General features: G+C 47.6%; 1 protein-coding gene across 1 annotated transcript in view; it reads right to left on the bottom strand.

Moving 5' to 3' along the window:
• The window catches only part of RHOQ (ras homolog family member Q), a 40,180-nt gene that overhangs the window by 26,024 nt on the left and 936 nt on the right, over positions 1-13,220 (bottom strand). Inside the window, exon 2 of the mRNA XM_020876169.2 lies at positions 13,029-13,087. Coding sequence (XP_020731828.1) covers positions 13,029-13,087 — 59 coding nt within the window. The remainder of the gene's footprint in view (positions 1-13,028; positions 13,088-13,220) is intronic.

Raw genomic sequence — 13,220 nt, 5'->3', positions numbered from 1 at the left:
GAAGGCAAGAGAGGATTTCTTTTACCAAAATAAACTGCTAAGAATTGAAAGTGCTTGCCTTAGGGGAGTGGAAGGACTTTTCTGCAGAGAAGTCAAGAGGAATCTTTTGCTTTTTTCATAACAGGATCTTACAGAACTGTTGACTCTTTAAAACTTAAGCCATCTGCATATATAACTTCAATATAAAGCAAACTTTTTTATAAATTGAAGGAAAACAGATAAAGTATAAAGAAGTAAATTTCTAAAAACATTCACCATCACTACCTAGAGCCAACAGATTAACATTTTGACAATTCTGTACCAATTTTTTTCTTACACATTATACATATGCATATTTTTCAAAGTTGTAATCATGCTACAGTTTTGATTCCTGCTTTTTCACACTTAACTACCACCAGCCTTTTCATATATCTTTAAATATCTGTTGAAAGCAGTTTTTAATGGCTGTGATTAATACACATCATGCTATCATTTAACAAATCCCTTTTTACTATGCATTAATGTGTTTATATTTATCACTATTATAAGTATCACTATGAATAACATTTTATGTAAATCTTTGTGTACACTGAATGTTTCCCTGGCATAAATTCATAGAAATGGATCATTGAAAATGCAACTATCTTTGCCAAATTAACTTCCAAATGGACTGTATCAGTTTTTACTGAACTGTACATAAAGCATCCTCTTCCCTGACTTCTGAATATCAATTTTTCTTATGTTCAATTTGATAAGTGAAAAAAAGGTTTTATTTTCGTATCTCTGCATATTGTGTGTTCATTGGCTATTGGCTTTTCTTCCTTGTGAGCTACTGGTTTATGTCTTGTGTCCATTTTTCTGATGAGACTACACGGTAAGTAAATCCCTCCACAGCCTTGTTTATATCTGGATGTCTATGAATTAACACAAATCAGACCCATGGACCTGATGATGTGTGAATGCCTCAGTGAAATCAGGTTTCTAAGTCTCAATGGCCCCACTGAGGGCTGGGCTCTCTGGGAGGCTCCAGGCAAGCAGCATGGCAGTCAGGCACCTCTCTGTGACACTCCTCACACTCCTACCCTTTTTTGACACATTCCATTTTCTGCTTTCATTTTGGTCATATGGACTTCCCTGGTGGCTCAGGTGGTGAAGAATCCGCCTGCAATGTGTGAGACCTGGGTTCCATCCCTGGGCTGGGAAGGTCCCCTGGAGAAGGGAACGGCTACCTACTCCAGTATTCTGGCCTGGAGAATGCCATGGATCGTATAGTCCATGGGGTCACAAAGAGTGGGACATGACTGAGCAACTTTCACTTTCACTTTCATAGTACACATCTTCTCTTTGCAATAGACTCTAAGCTCCTAGAGAGGAAGAATCCTATCTGATGGATCTTTATGTTCCTCACGTCACCTATATTTAACAGGTACTCATGTACTTGAAGGATAAAGACAGAGGGTGTGGATGGTGGGAGGTGGGGGAGGATCATGAACAGAGGCAGCAGCAGAACCGGAACACTGAAAGAGCGAGGGAGACCCGGCCCCGACCCCTTCTGGAGGCTGCGGTGAAGGCTGCACCAGAAGTACATGACCAGCAGAACTTCAGAAAGTGGTTTCCAGGGTTCAGGCAGAATGTTCATGTAATGAAGGCTGACAAAAAGGAATAAAAACGACAGGCAAGGATTATTCGGCCACAAAAAGAAATGAAGTACTGGTATACTCTACAACATGAGTGAACTTTAAGAACATGATGCTAAGTGAAAGAAACCAGACACAGGGCCACATATTGTATGATTCCACTTGTATGAATTGGCCAGAACAGGCAAATCCACAGGGACAAAAAGTAGATTAGTGGTTGCTAAAAGCTAGGGGGAGAGAATGGAGTGTATTAGTAGGTACAGGGTTTCTTTAGGGAATGATGAGAATGTGTTCTGGGATTAAATAGTGGTGATGGTTATACAACTTTGTGAATATATAAAACCTGCTGAATATGAATAATACCTCAACTTTTAAAAAGGAAAGAGGAGTAAACTTATACATCAAGCAGTCTGACCCATGAAAAACTTCTCAGAAATCGCTTTGCTCATAATACCAGCTTGCCTAGACTGATGCTTCCACAATGCCTGACCCGGCAGCAGGATGTCCAGGCTCCCCACTAATCCCCTGCTTTTAACAGAGGGACACCTAACATAAAACACACTGAAGGGATCCCAGAGATCCAGACTTGCTGGGGAACAGCACACATCCTATCCAGTATTTTATCCAAATAGACCTGGAAGCCTTTCTGCTAATGGCATCCACGAGTTAAGAAATGAGTTTTACTGCGCTTCAGTGGACAACACATTGCAATGACCACCTATAATCTGATTTTAAAGAACTTCAATAACATCCAGACAGACCAGAATCCCCTTTAAAATGAGCTGACAGAGGAGATGTAAAGTCAAGGGAAAAGTACTTTCCATGATTATCTTTGTGACAGAGTCCCCTAAATCCAACACACATCTGGCTGTGAGCCGTGCTGAGTGTATGTGCCACCCACAGCCTGCTCCTCCCCCATTCCCAGGGCTTACAATCTGGGGGCTGAGCAAAGATTTACACAAGAATAAAAGGAAATGCTAGACTAGAGCCTATAGATGACTTTCTCAGCTGAAATTCAAAGGAGTTCAATCCTTAAGAGGGCTGGAGCCTCAGAGGAGGAGCTTGGGGGATGCCTGGGCCTCAGAAGGACCTTCCCACTTTCTGCAGACTGGATAAAGACCACAAACTCCCTCCTGCCAGACAAGGCCCCTGTCTGAAGACTGCAAGAAACCCTCTCACCTCCAGCCCTCCCCCATTCCTCCAGGGCCAGGGAGGCCACGAGAAACACCTTAATTATGAACCCTTAATCAGCTAACTAGGAAGGACAGCTCTTTGAAAATTAAGCTGGGGTAAATGGAATTTTAATCAAGCTGGACAAAAAGAATTAAATGCTTCCCCTCAGTGGCTCTTACAGGGGGCATACTTGAGCCAACTCATTTATAATCCCAACCATTAGCTCATTTGAAAGAGGATGGTCTTTCTACACTGGAACAAGTTTTGAAAAAAAGAAAGAGCAAGAGAGAAAAAAAGAAGGAAGAAAGAGCGGAATGAAGGAGGAATTCAAAAGTGGGGGAAGGGAAGGGGAATGGAGGAGGAGGACACTTACACAGACAGCCATGGTCAGCCCGAAAAGTAATTACAGCTGAGAAGAGTGAGTAACGGCCTGTCCCAGTGACCTGCCTGGGGAGTTTCAACACAAAAGGATGTCATGCCCACCTGTTGCTTTGTAACTAATTTAGCACAAACCGAACCAGCCTTGTCCTCAGGGGCGGGCCTGTCACCTCCCAGAGTGCTAACCTCAGCTAGGGTGAACACAGCAGGGCCTGAGCCTCAAATCTATCTGGCTGCTTAAAGAACAGGGGAGAACATGGCTTGACACTTGGGTTTCATCAAAGTATACTCATGGAGCCTACTGTGTGCACACCCTGCGCCAGACAGCATACCACTGGAGCCAAGGGCAGCTTAAGGAGTTCTGCTTCTGTTTTCTGCTGCTGATACTGCCTTGGCCCCATCCCTACCAGACAAGTGAGGAAGGCAGCACCACTGGCTGAATGATTCAATTCATTCCAACATATACAGAGCATCCCAAATGCATGTAAAGAACTAGAGATGAGGGTGTGTGTAGGCATGTTTGGATGGATAGGGGTTAAAAGATGAATAAGTTATGTACTGCACTCTGGAGACAATGTGTAAGTAGAGCAAGTATACAGCACGTGCGTGTATGTGTGTGTGTATACACACGTGTTGGGGGAGGGGAGGTGGCTTGCTGTGAGGAGATACATGAGGTTCACAGTTATTCATTAATGGTGGCTCTGATATTTCAGTTGTATCAGAATCCCCTGGAGGGCCTGTTATGCCAGAGTTGTCCCAGATTTTCTGATTCAGGAGGTCTGGGGTGAAGCCTAAGAGTCTGGATGTCTATCAAATTCCCAGGAGACACATGCTGGCTGCAGGACCACATTTGAGAATCAGTGTAGTTTAATTCAAGGGCTTGCCAAGTGGGGCTAGTGATAAAGAACCCACCTGCCAAAGCAGGAGACATAAGAGATTCGGGTTCGAGCCCTGGGTCAGAAAGATCAACTGGAGGAGGGCATGGCAACCCACTCCAGTATTGTTGCCTGGAGAATCCCATGAGCAGAGGAGCCTGGCGGCTATAATCCCTAGGGTTGCAAAGAGTCGGACACGACCGAAGCAACTTGGCATGCTCGCACGTAGCAATTCAAACCCTTGCTGAGCATCGAGTACATGTACGAATGCAACCTGGCGCTTTTCTTCACCTAAAATCGACCTGGAGAATCCTAGGCAGCTTAGCTCTTAGGGGCAGTTCACTGCTTGGGAAGGACAGAACCCAGGCCCCCTCTGCGCCCCCCGATGAACAGGCACCTACTCCCTTGGCCCTTTTGCTGAACTGTGAACTTCTGGCGGCAGGGCCTGACCTGTCTTGTAAGCCCCGCCCCCGGCAGAGGTACTGGTGGCCCAGACTGGTGCTCAAGGAACGTTTGCTGACTGAGTGAATGAATGTCTTCATCCCGTCCCCGCACACACACTCCAGTCAAGTCGGGCTGGCAGGCGAGCGGGGTGACAACACGCAGGGGCGCCGCGCACAGTCCGGTCTTCCTTCCTGGGAAGGGGCGATACAGGCACCAGCCTCACTGGCAGTGCAGCCGCTGATGCCATGCCGGGGACGGCCTCTTTTTCAGCAAGAGGAAGTTAATGAACACATGGACAAAACGCCCTTAACCTCCCAGGATGGGGGTGCAGTGGGGGTCTCTTTAAGGGCTGTTTCAGCAGCAGCGCCTGGTGTCCCAACTATAGATACCATCCCACCCACTCTTCCATCCAGAAAAGCAACAGGCCTGGAATACACTGTTAAATGAAATAGCAAGAGAGTGATGTAAAGGAGACACATAACACCATCTAGCTGATTTGTGTGAGCGATTTAACATAAAGAACCCAGGCCTTGGAGTTGGGCAGTCTAGCTTGCAATCTTCATTTTGCTTTTTATCAGCTGTTGTGGTATGAGCAAGTTACTTAACTTCCCTGAACCTGCACAGGAGACAATGGCAACCGGCTTTCTTTACTCACAGAGCAGGTGAGAGGCCTCACGGAGGCAGGACATGAAACATGCTTTGTACCCTGTAAGAACACCATTCCATGACGAGGGTGTCATTATTGAAGCCCAGAGTCCACCCTCAGTCTGCAAAGGGCTGGCTTGTGTGGGGATGGGGACAAGAGGTGGCCAGGCCTCTACTCAGACACTTGAAATGAAACAGTAGTCCCTTTCCCCATGTTCTGCTCTTTCTCTTAAAATCAACAAGCAACGCAGCACCAGATTAATATCTCTCTAATTACTAAGCTGTCACTTACCAGGTGAAAACCTCCATAATTTAGGACTCATCCCTACTCCACATGTTGACACTGATAGCAGGGATCTGGGGTAGCATAAAAAGACACATTTGGGACACGCCATGCCTGCACGCCCCACGCTCTTCCTCTCTACCCAGAATACCAGTTCTCCATGCCCCTCTGCCTCTGTGACCTCATTTAGTCCCTTGCTTCTCAAGCTTTCACTCCTTGGGAGAGAAAAGAGATATGTGTTCAGCACACAGTGGATCAGGTAGAGGGGCCCTGGGGTAAGTGACGGAGGTCAGGCTGATTGAGCTGGAAGGGACAACCTGAGCCCAGGGCTGTCCATCCTAGGCCCCACCCAGCTGCCTTGAGGCTGAGAAAAATCACTTACTTGGGAGCTGGAAAGCTCTGATTTGATTTTATAATCCCCATTTTACAGATAAGGAAAGTGAGGTTTTGAGAGGTCAAGACCCTTGTTGAGAAGTGGATCCTGGCAGTCCAATGTGGCAGCCCACCATAGTAAGCAGCCTAGTGTGCTGCCTTCTGTCTCTCCCTGCAAGCCAACAACTTCCAAAAGCTCGTCTGGACCACCTCCTCTCAGCTGGACCATGTGGCACGCAGTTTCACACGCGGAGTGTTCCCTATTGCATAGGTGGACCTTTATGCCATCTGATTCCCCTTTTCTCCTCCCCCAGGAGACTGACACACAGAACCAGCCCTGAACCAACACCAGCTGAACTGAACTGGGGTGAAACCCCCAGAGCCAGCCTGGACCATCGTCACAGACTGAGTGCCAGGCCATTTGGGACCATCTCTAACCCTGAGGGAACCCTGCAAGGTGCCCATTATCTCCCCACTTTATAGGGAGGGAAGAATCCGGGCTGCCTGATGCTCTCACAAAGAGAGGAGGAGCGCAATTCAAAGATGTTCCAGACAATCCAATGCCCATACATTTACTGCCAAGCTGCCTTCTCCTCAGGGGATTTGAGACAGAAACCTCAGGAAAGATGCTTGAGACAGCAGTGGGGGACGGACCCACAGGTGATACTAAAGGCCCCCAGGGTCCAAAAGAGGGGATAACACTGTTGGCCTGCTGCTTATCTACATGCCTGTCACTCCTTTGAAACTTAAGACACTCTTACTAAATTTACAAAGCTTTTTATTTTTCCCCAAGAAAGGGGGTGTGCCAGAAGCTATTATTTAAGAGCAATAACCCTAGTCTTTGGTTAACCTTTTAGCAGAAATGGGTCGGCAGCCAAATGGGAATCAACTCAATTTAAGAAATATTCATTGTAGGCTTACCACGCACCAGACACTGGGCTACCAGCTGGAAACACGGTAGAGAAAAAGAAACACAGTTGCCTGTCCTCACGAAGCTTAGAGCGGAATGGAGCCAGATCTGCAGGCAGCGGATCCAGAAGGACTGAACTCAGGAGGGCTGGGAGACCTGGGAGAAGGCGTGGATGGCTCGCCACGGCCAGCCTGCCATGGCCCGCGTGCCACCGTGTGCAGCCTCCCTGGCTGGGTCTCCCCTCGCTTCCTCGTGCAAAGCAGCTGTCTGCCAGAAACTAAAAGAGGAACAGCAAACTGCTGAGGGCAAGGAAAGCTGCTCCTTGACCCAAGCATGCCAAATTAGGGCAAAACCAAGCCCTCCGACTGAAAAGAAATTCAGCTGAGGCGCACAAATTTTAAAGACATGTGCGGTCTCCGGCTTAGTTTCTTTGTAACAGCCTCTCTGTCCTCCTCCTTGTATATTGCTATTCTGTCTGAGGCCTCTCAGTAGTACCAGCTGCTGCCAACACATGTGTCAGCCCCGTGGAGAGTGGCTCCGTTTCGTGTTGTTTAACACCATTAGGGCTCATCTCTTGAAACCCCCAATTCCACAACAAAACACAAACGCCCAGCTCCCCACAAGGCCTCTGACCCATGAGCTTTAAAGCAGTGCTTCCCACCTTTTTCACATCCTGGCACATTTATACAAAGGACCGCATCTGCTCCGCTCCCTGGAGGCTGCACACTGCCCCATCCCCCCCAGAGCCGAGCGGATGGGATCTGGGCACACCTGTAACACCGTTCCTGATACACCTGCTGCGAAGCTTTGGTTCCCAGAGCGTAAATGTCACCAAACGTCAAGAGAATCATGACAGAAGTGAAGCCAGATGGATCAGAGGACCACATCCCAAACCTGTATCAGAGTCCCAAGACGGGGGACACAGGACCTTTGGCCACCACAAAGGCTTTGGAGCCAAAAAAGGCCATCCACCTTCCCCAGGCAGAGAGGAAAGCAGCATTCCCTATGATGCAGTGCAGGCTAGAGATATAAATAGCTTCTAAAAAGGTTAGCAAAATGCAGAGATGACAAATCTACAGTAGGTTACTAAGGGAAACCAGGGTGCTCAGTGCCCGGATGTCACCTGTTGCGGCTGATGTCTGAAAGGAACGCTGCAGCTCCCCTCAAACTCTGCTCCCCGGGTCCTCCAGGGTGAGTGAGAGGGCACAGGGACCTGGAGGCCTGGTGCGTGAGCGGGCACTTCCTGAGTCTCACTGATGTTCCCCGCAGACCCCTCTGAACTAAGGAAAACCTTTCTCTGGGTCTGGTTTTCACAAGCCCACTCCCTCAACTCCCTCAGCAGGGAAGAGCCCACCTTGGAGGTTTCGTGAGGATGCTGGCCCGAAGGCAGGAGGTGTTCCATGAGTGGCAATTCCCTGGGCTTTCCCCTCCCCCTTCCCATGACCCTGGGCCCTTGGGTGCTGCCCAAGGAAACACTGAAGGCGGGGCATTCCAGAAGGCGGGGCATTCCCAGGCTACGGGCCCTGGAGATTCCCTTCTGGAAAGGAAGTGCTTTCCTGGGTACCCAGAGAGTTTGCAAGGGAGCCACAGCTGCTGGGCTATGACAAGTAAGAAACAGACCTTGCCAGTCCCTGAACCAAGCCCCGGGGACACCTGAGCTAAGGTATTTATAGCTCTCCTGTATGCATCCTTGAGCTTGTGTGTGTTTAAGTTAACATATATAGCAACAGTACACCCCAAAGCACACATATGGATGTGTACGCACTGAGGCAGTGGCTAAATCTGGAACTCCCGGGAACACAAACTCAGACCCAACACACACCCTCTTGAGTGTGGGTATTCCGGGACCTGGGATAAACTGGGCGTCTGTCCTTCCCTCTTCAAGGTATCAAGTTCTGCCTTCCTGCCAAGGATTAAGAGATCAGCCGGGTGCTGGAGAGAAGCTTGCCAGGCAGCTCCCACCGGCTCATCTGCCAGAGCGCTTTCCACTTCCCCCAAGCTCCCTGCACAAAGGCAGGAGGGGAAAATCTCACCCTCTAGCCCCTCTGTGGGCAGACAGAGGGGCTGCAGAGCCGACCTCAGAGCCCTGAAAGCTGGGCAAGAAAGGAGAAGCACTGCAGAGGCCCAGGCCGGAAGCCAGACCCTCCAGCAGGCCCCAGGGAGCAGGAGGGAGTGTCCACAACTTCCACTCTGAAAAGCTTGGTAGTAAAATGTTGGGCCTGATCCTGGGCCACCCAGGGTCTTGTCCAAGACGGGGGGCTTCCCTTTGGCCTAATGCTGGTGGTGGTGCGGGATGTGCCCAGGCAGACAACGTGACCGGACTAACACTGCCCATCACACTCATGTTCTCTCTCTCTCTGCCAGCAGCAGAGGTGAAAGGGGAAACTGCCTGCTCTGGAAGGCAAGAGGTTATCTGCTACAGCCACCTCGTGAATTGTTCTAATATGTTCTTTAATATATAAATTGGGCCATTGTTACATGGCTTTGTTACATGGGGTCAAAGAGGGGACCCAATGGGACTTCCCTGGTGGTCCAGTGGTTAGGACTCCATGCTGCTAATGCAGGGAGCTCAGGTTTGACCCCTGCTTGGAGAATCAAGATTCCACATGCCAAACAGGGCAGCTAAAAAATAAAAATTAAAAAGTTTTTTTAAGAGGGAACCCAAGAGTAGGTGCCCAGACTAGAAGTCCCAACCAACCTGAGGAGGGTGTTGTTGCTATGAATCAAATATAGAGAGCACCCAAGTACACAAGGGAACATTGTACTTTATTTTTTAAAACTTTTTTTATTTTTTTCTGGCCTCAGGTAGGATCTTAGTTCCCCAACCAGGGATCAAACCTATGCCCCCTGCATTGGAAGTGCAGAATCCAAACCACTGAACCATCAGGGAAGTACCCACAAGTGAATATCTGAAAGTGCTATGAGTTCCTTCCCCATCCCAACCTACCTCCCAAAGTAGCATCAACTGAAACCTACATACCCCCCTTGGTTCTCAAATTCTACACTGAACTCTTCATTTTGCTAAGAGTTCTATCATTGGGGATGTAGGTTCTGATGGAGAAAGGAAAACCATCTGACACAACAGGGCATTTAGAGAAGGGAGCATTCAACTGTGTTCATGGGTAGTGATGGAGATTGTGGGAATTCTGAAGTACAAAGTTGGCACCATGGCTCCACTCAAAAGGCTCTGGGATCTGGCATCCTAGTGGAATTTCTATCAACTCCAAGTATAACACACTGCCCTCTTCCACCTGAGACCCCTTCACCCCACAAAACTGCCTATAGTGGAGCACAGTAATTTCTCCAAATATTTATTACACATCTACTACTATGAATGAAGAATAGTGTCAGCTGCTTTTCCACACATTAAAAAATTTAAGTTGGCCTACAACACTGCAGTGCAGATTTTAATTATCTACATTTTTTACTAGATCACAAAGAAGGTTAATAATGTGGTAAGAATCACAAGAACAGTTCAACCAAGTAGAGATCCGGGCCCATGCTAATTTGGTTCCAAAGCCCATGGGCTTTTTTCTGGTGCCCTTTAGACTTTAACATTTCTCTACATATGTATATGTGTTTCTTGATCACTATTATTATTATAAGATTAATCTGATATTGATTCATAAAGGCATGAGGCCTTAATGCCCAAGTACAACACAAGTACCTCCTAGATAACACTCATGGCATCTAATTCAAACACTTCCACCTATGCTGTCATTGGCCATGGCAGATCCCTATCTTAAATTTATTCTTTGTAGCCCCCAGTTGCTTAGTGCAGGGCTAGGTGCCACAGAGTTGCAAAGAGTCGGATATGACTGAAGCGACTTGAGCACAGACACACACAGGTACAAAGTGGGCACTCATTTAATCTCATTGAGGATTATGTTGCTAAGATTGCTTATTAGTAATAAACGCTTGGATGCTGAAAGATGAATTATTGCTAAGAAAAGTCTTAGACACTGAGAGAAACACCAAGGGGGCCTAGTCCACCTCGTGGCCAACAGAATAGGTGATCCACCACTGGGTAAAAAGAGTAAACTGTAATCACTAATAGGTTGATCCCACTAGGTATACAGCTTACAATGTCCACTGGAAAGAGCAGTTGACTCTTTGGACCTGGGTTCTTTCCTCTGCAGGACTGGCATATAACCCCCACTCAGAATAGCTGTGAAGATTCCAGGGACCATGTCTACAGACATACAAGCAACCCAATCAACCCAGGTGTTACCTCAGCACCTCCCATGGCTTCCTGTGTATATAACCACCTCTATATTCAGACCTATGTCCTAACCCCAGCAACACCCTTCAGTAGCTGCGTGATCTTAGATCAGCGACCTAGCTTCTTTGAGCTCCTTTTCTCATCTGCAAAGATAGTGGATCACCTATCTCATGGGGTTGTTTAGTGAAGAAGATGATATAATATTTGCATGTGGATGACCCTGGCCTGATATGTACAATAGAAGTCAGCAAATATTAGTCAGATACAAATGTGTACAGAACAGCTCTGACATACACACGTCCTGTTGAATAGGGCTCGTGGTCAAAAAACAGTCATGGTGACAAGTAACAAAGAAAAGGGAAGAGGCACTAGTGAGAGAAGTTAAAATTAGAGATGATTCTTAAAAACCTCTCTCCTTTCAACCAATAATTTCAAACTGTTGTTTACCAGCTGTACTGCTTAAACATTGGTCTTATTTGATTGAATGGGTTCTGCCTCTTACCGTCCATGACAGAAGGAGTAGCTACAAGGCAGGTAATGAAAAGTGGCCCTGGAAAGCTAAGAACTGGTTATACTGGGACTTCCCCAGTGGTCCAGAGGTTAAGATTTTGCCTTCCAATGCAGGGAGTGCAGGTTCTATCTCTGACCAGGAGCTAAGACCCCATATGCCTCTGGGCAAAAAACCAAAATATAAAACAGAGCAATATGGTAACAAATTCAGTAAAGACTTTAAAAATCGTCCACATCAAAAAAAAAAAAAAAAAAATCTAAAAAGAACACTGACCTGGGTGTTTGGTGAGAGGGGGTGGCCTTAGTCACCTCTCTCTGACAACAGTCTCCCTTTTGAGGCTACTCTATAGAGTCTATTCTAACAGTCTCTCTCAGAGGCTCCTCTAACTTCACAATACAGAAACCAGAGGTCACACTGAGGCCTCCAGAGAAGACATTTTCCAGAATCTAACCTGATACTACAATTCTGAAACCCAGAACTAGATGAGTTACAAAGAAAACCTCCTCTTTATTGACCTACCAAGTATGTGCCAGACTCAACACTAAGCATCTAGCATATAATACATGCCCAGGGGAATGGTCTGAATTTTTTACACCCCATCTTACACAGAAGGAAACTGCACTATTGGACATTCCCTACAGACACTCTCTAAGGCCCTCAAATGCCCACATGTCCTCAAGAACTCGTCAGGATGACACGTAGAAACTTCCGTCTGAATTTTCAGGTCTAATCACAGGGCTGGATTTTGCAAAACTTCATCACACATCTTAGGCCCACAGCAAAAGTGCGGTTTGGAAAAAGGGTGGAACTGGTAGCGTCAGAAAGGAGACTTCAATCCTTCAGAAGCCACCTCTAATTTGCCAGTAATGGTTAGAGGCTGACAGGAGGAGGGTGCATTTTCCTTTTGCACAGTGATCTCTACCAAAGAAAACCCAGACAAAGTCACCTGGCCTTCCTAGGGAACAACAACAAAAGCTCTTCCTCAAAGGTTCAGGCTGAACTCCTAACCCTTCCTTCCTCTCCCTGCCCCAGGGAGTGGCTGGATGGTTGTTGTTTCTTTTCTTTTTTTTTCCCTGTGGTCCTCCGTAACACCACAAATTACGTTTTCAGGGACTTGAGTCCCAGAGTGCAATGATGTTGTAATAAACATAACCAGGACCAAATGCCTTCCCATCATATTAGATGATGCCATTTCCCACCAATCAGGCTCCTCGGGCAGGCAGACCACTCACCAATGAGGGACCAGACAAAGGCTGTGAGGGGAGACCTGGTCATCTGCAACTAAAAATAAGGGCGCTTCAGGATTGGCTGCTGCCACTTTGCAACAGGAGTTGGTGTGGACCCACACACCAGGCACCACACAGAAGGCAAACACAGGCAAAAACTTTCAGCCCAGGGGTTCCCATGGGGTGGGCTGGTCTGCCTTTGTTGCTGAGGTTTTATCTTTTTCCCAATGTGCTGACTCAAAGAAATACTTGATCCAGAGGGACCCTCGCAGACACACCCTCGCTCCTAGACACCTCAGTTTCTAAAGGCTCTTCGCGATCACCGTAAATTGGGGAAAGGGAGGGGGGTGTTGGCCGGGGCCAAGACACTCACCTGTCCCGCTGTATCATAGAGTCCCAGGAGGTACTGCTTGCCCCCTACGGTGACGCTGACTGCAAGGGCAGAAGTGGGGGCGGGGAGAGAAGCTCAATTACCTAGACTCTGGGGCCATTCTGTTCCCCACCAGGACCCTCCCCTCCCAAACCAGCGCTCGCAGGCGGGAGCTCCCAGGGAGATGCCACCCCT

This window comes from Odocoileus virginianus, chromosome 2 (assembly GCF_023699985.2).
Source record: "Odocoileus virginianus isolate 20LAN1187 ecotype Illinois chromosome 2, Ovbor_1.2, whole genome shotgun sequence".
Classification (NCBI taxonomy): domain Eukaryota; kingdom Metazoa; phylum Chordata; class Mammalia; order Artiodactyla; family Cervidae; genus Odocoileus; species Odocoileus virginianus.
This window is presented reverse-complemented; position numbering and strand designations above follow the sequence as displayed.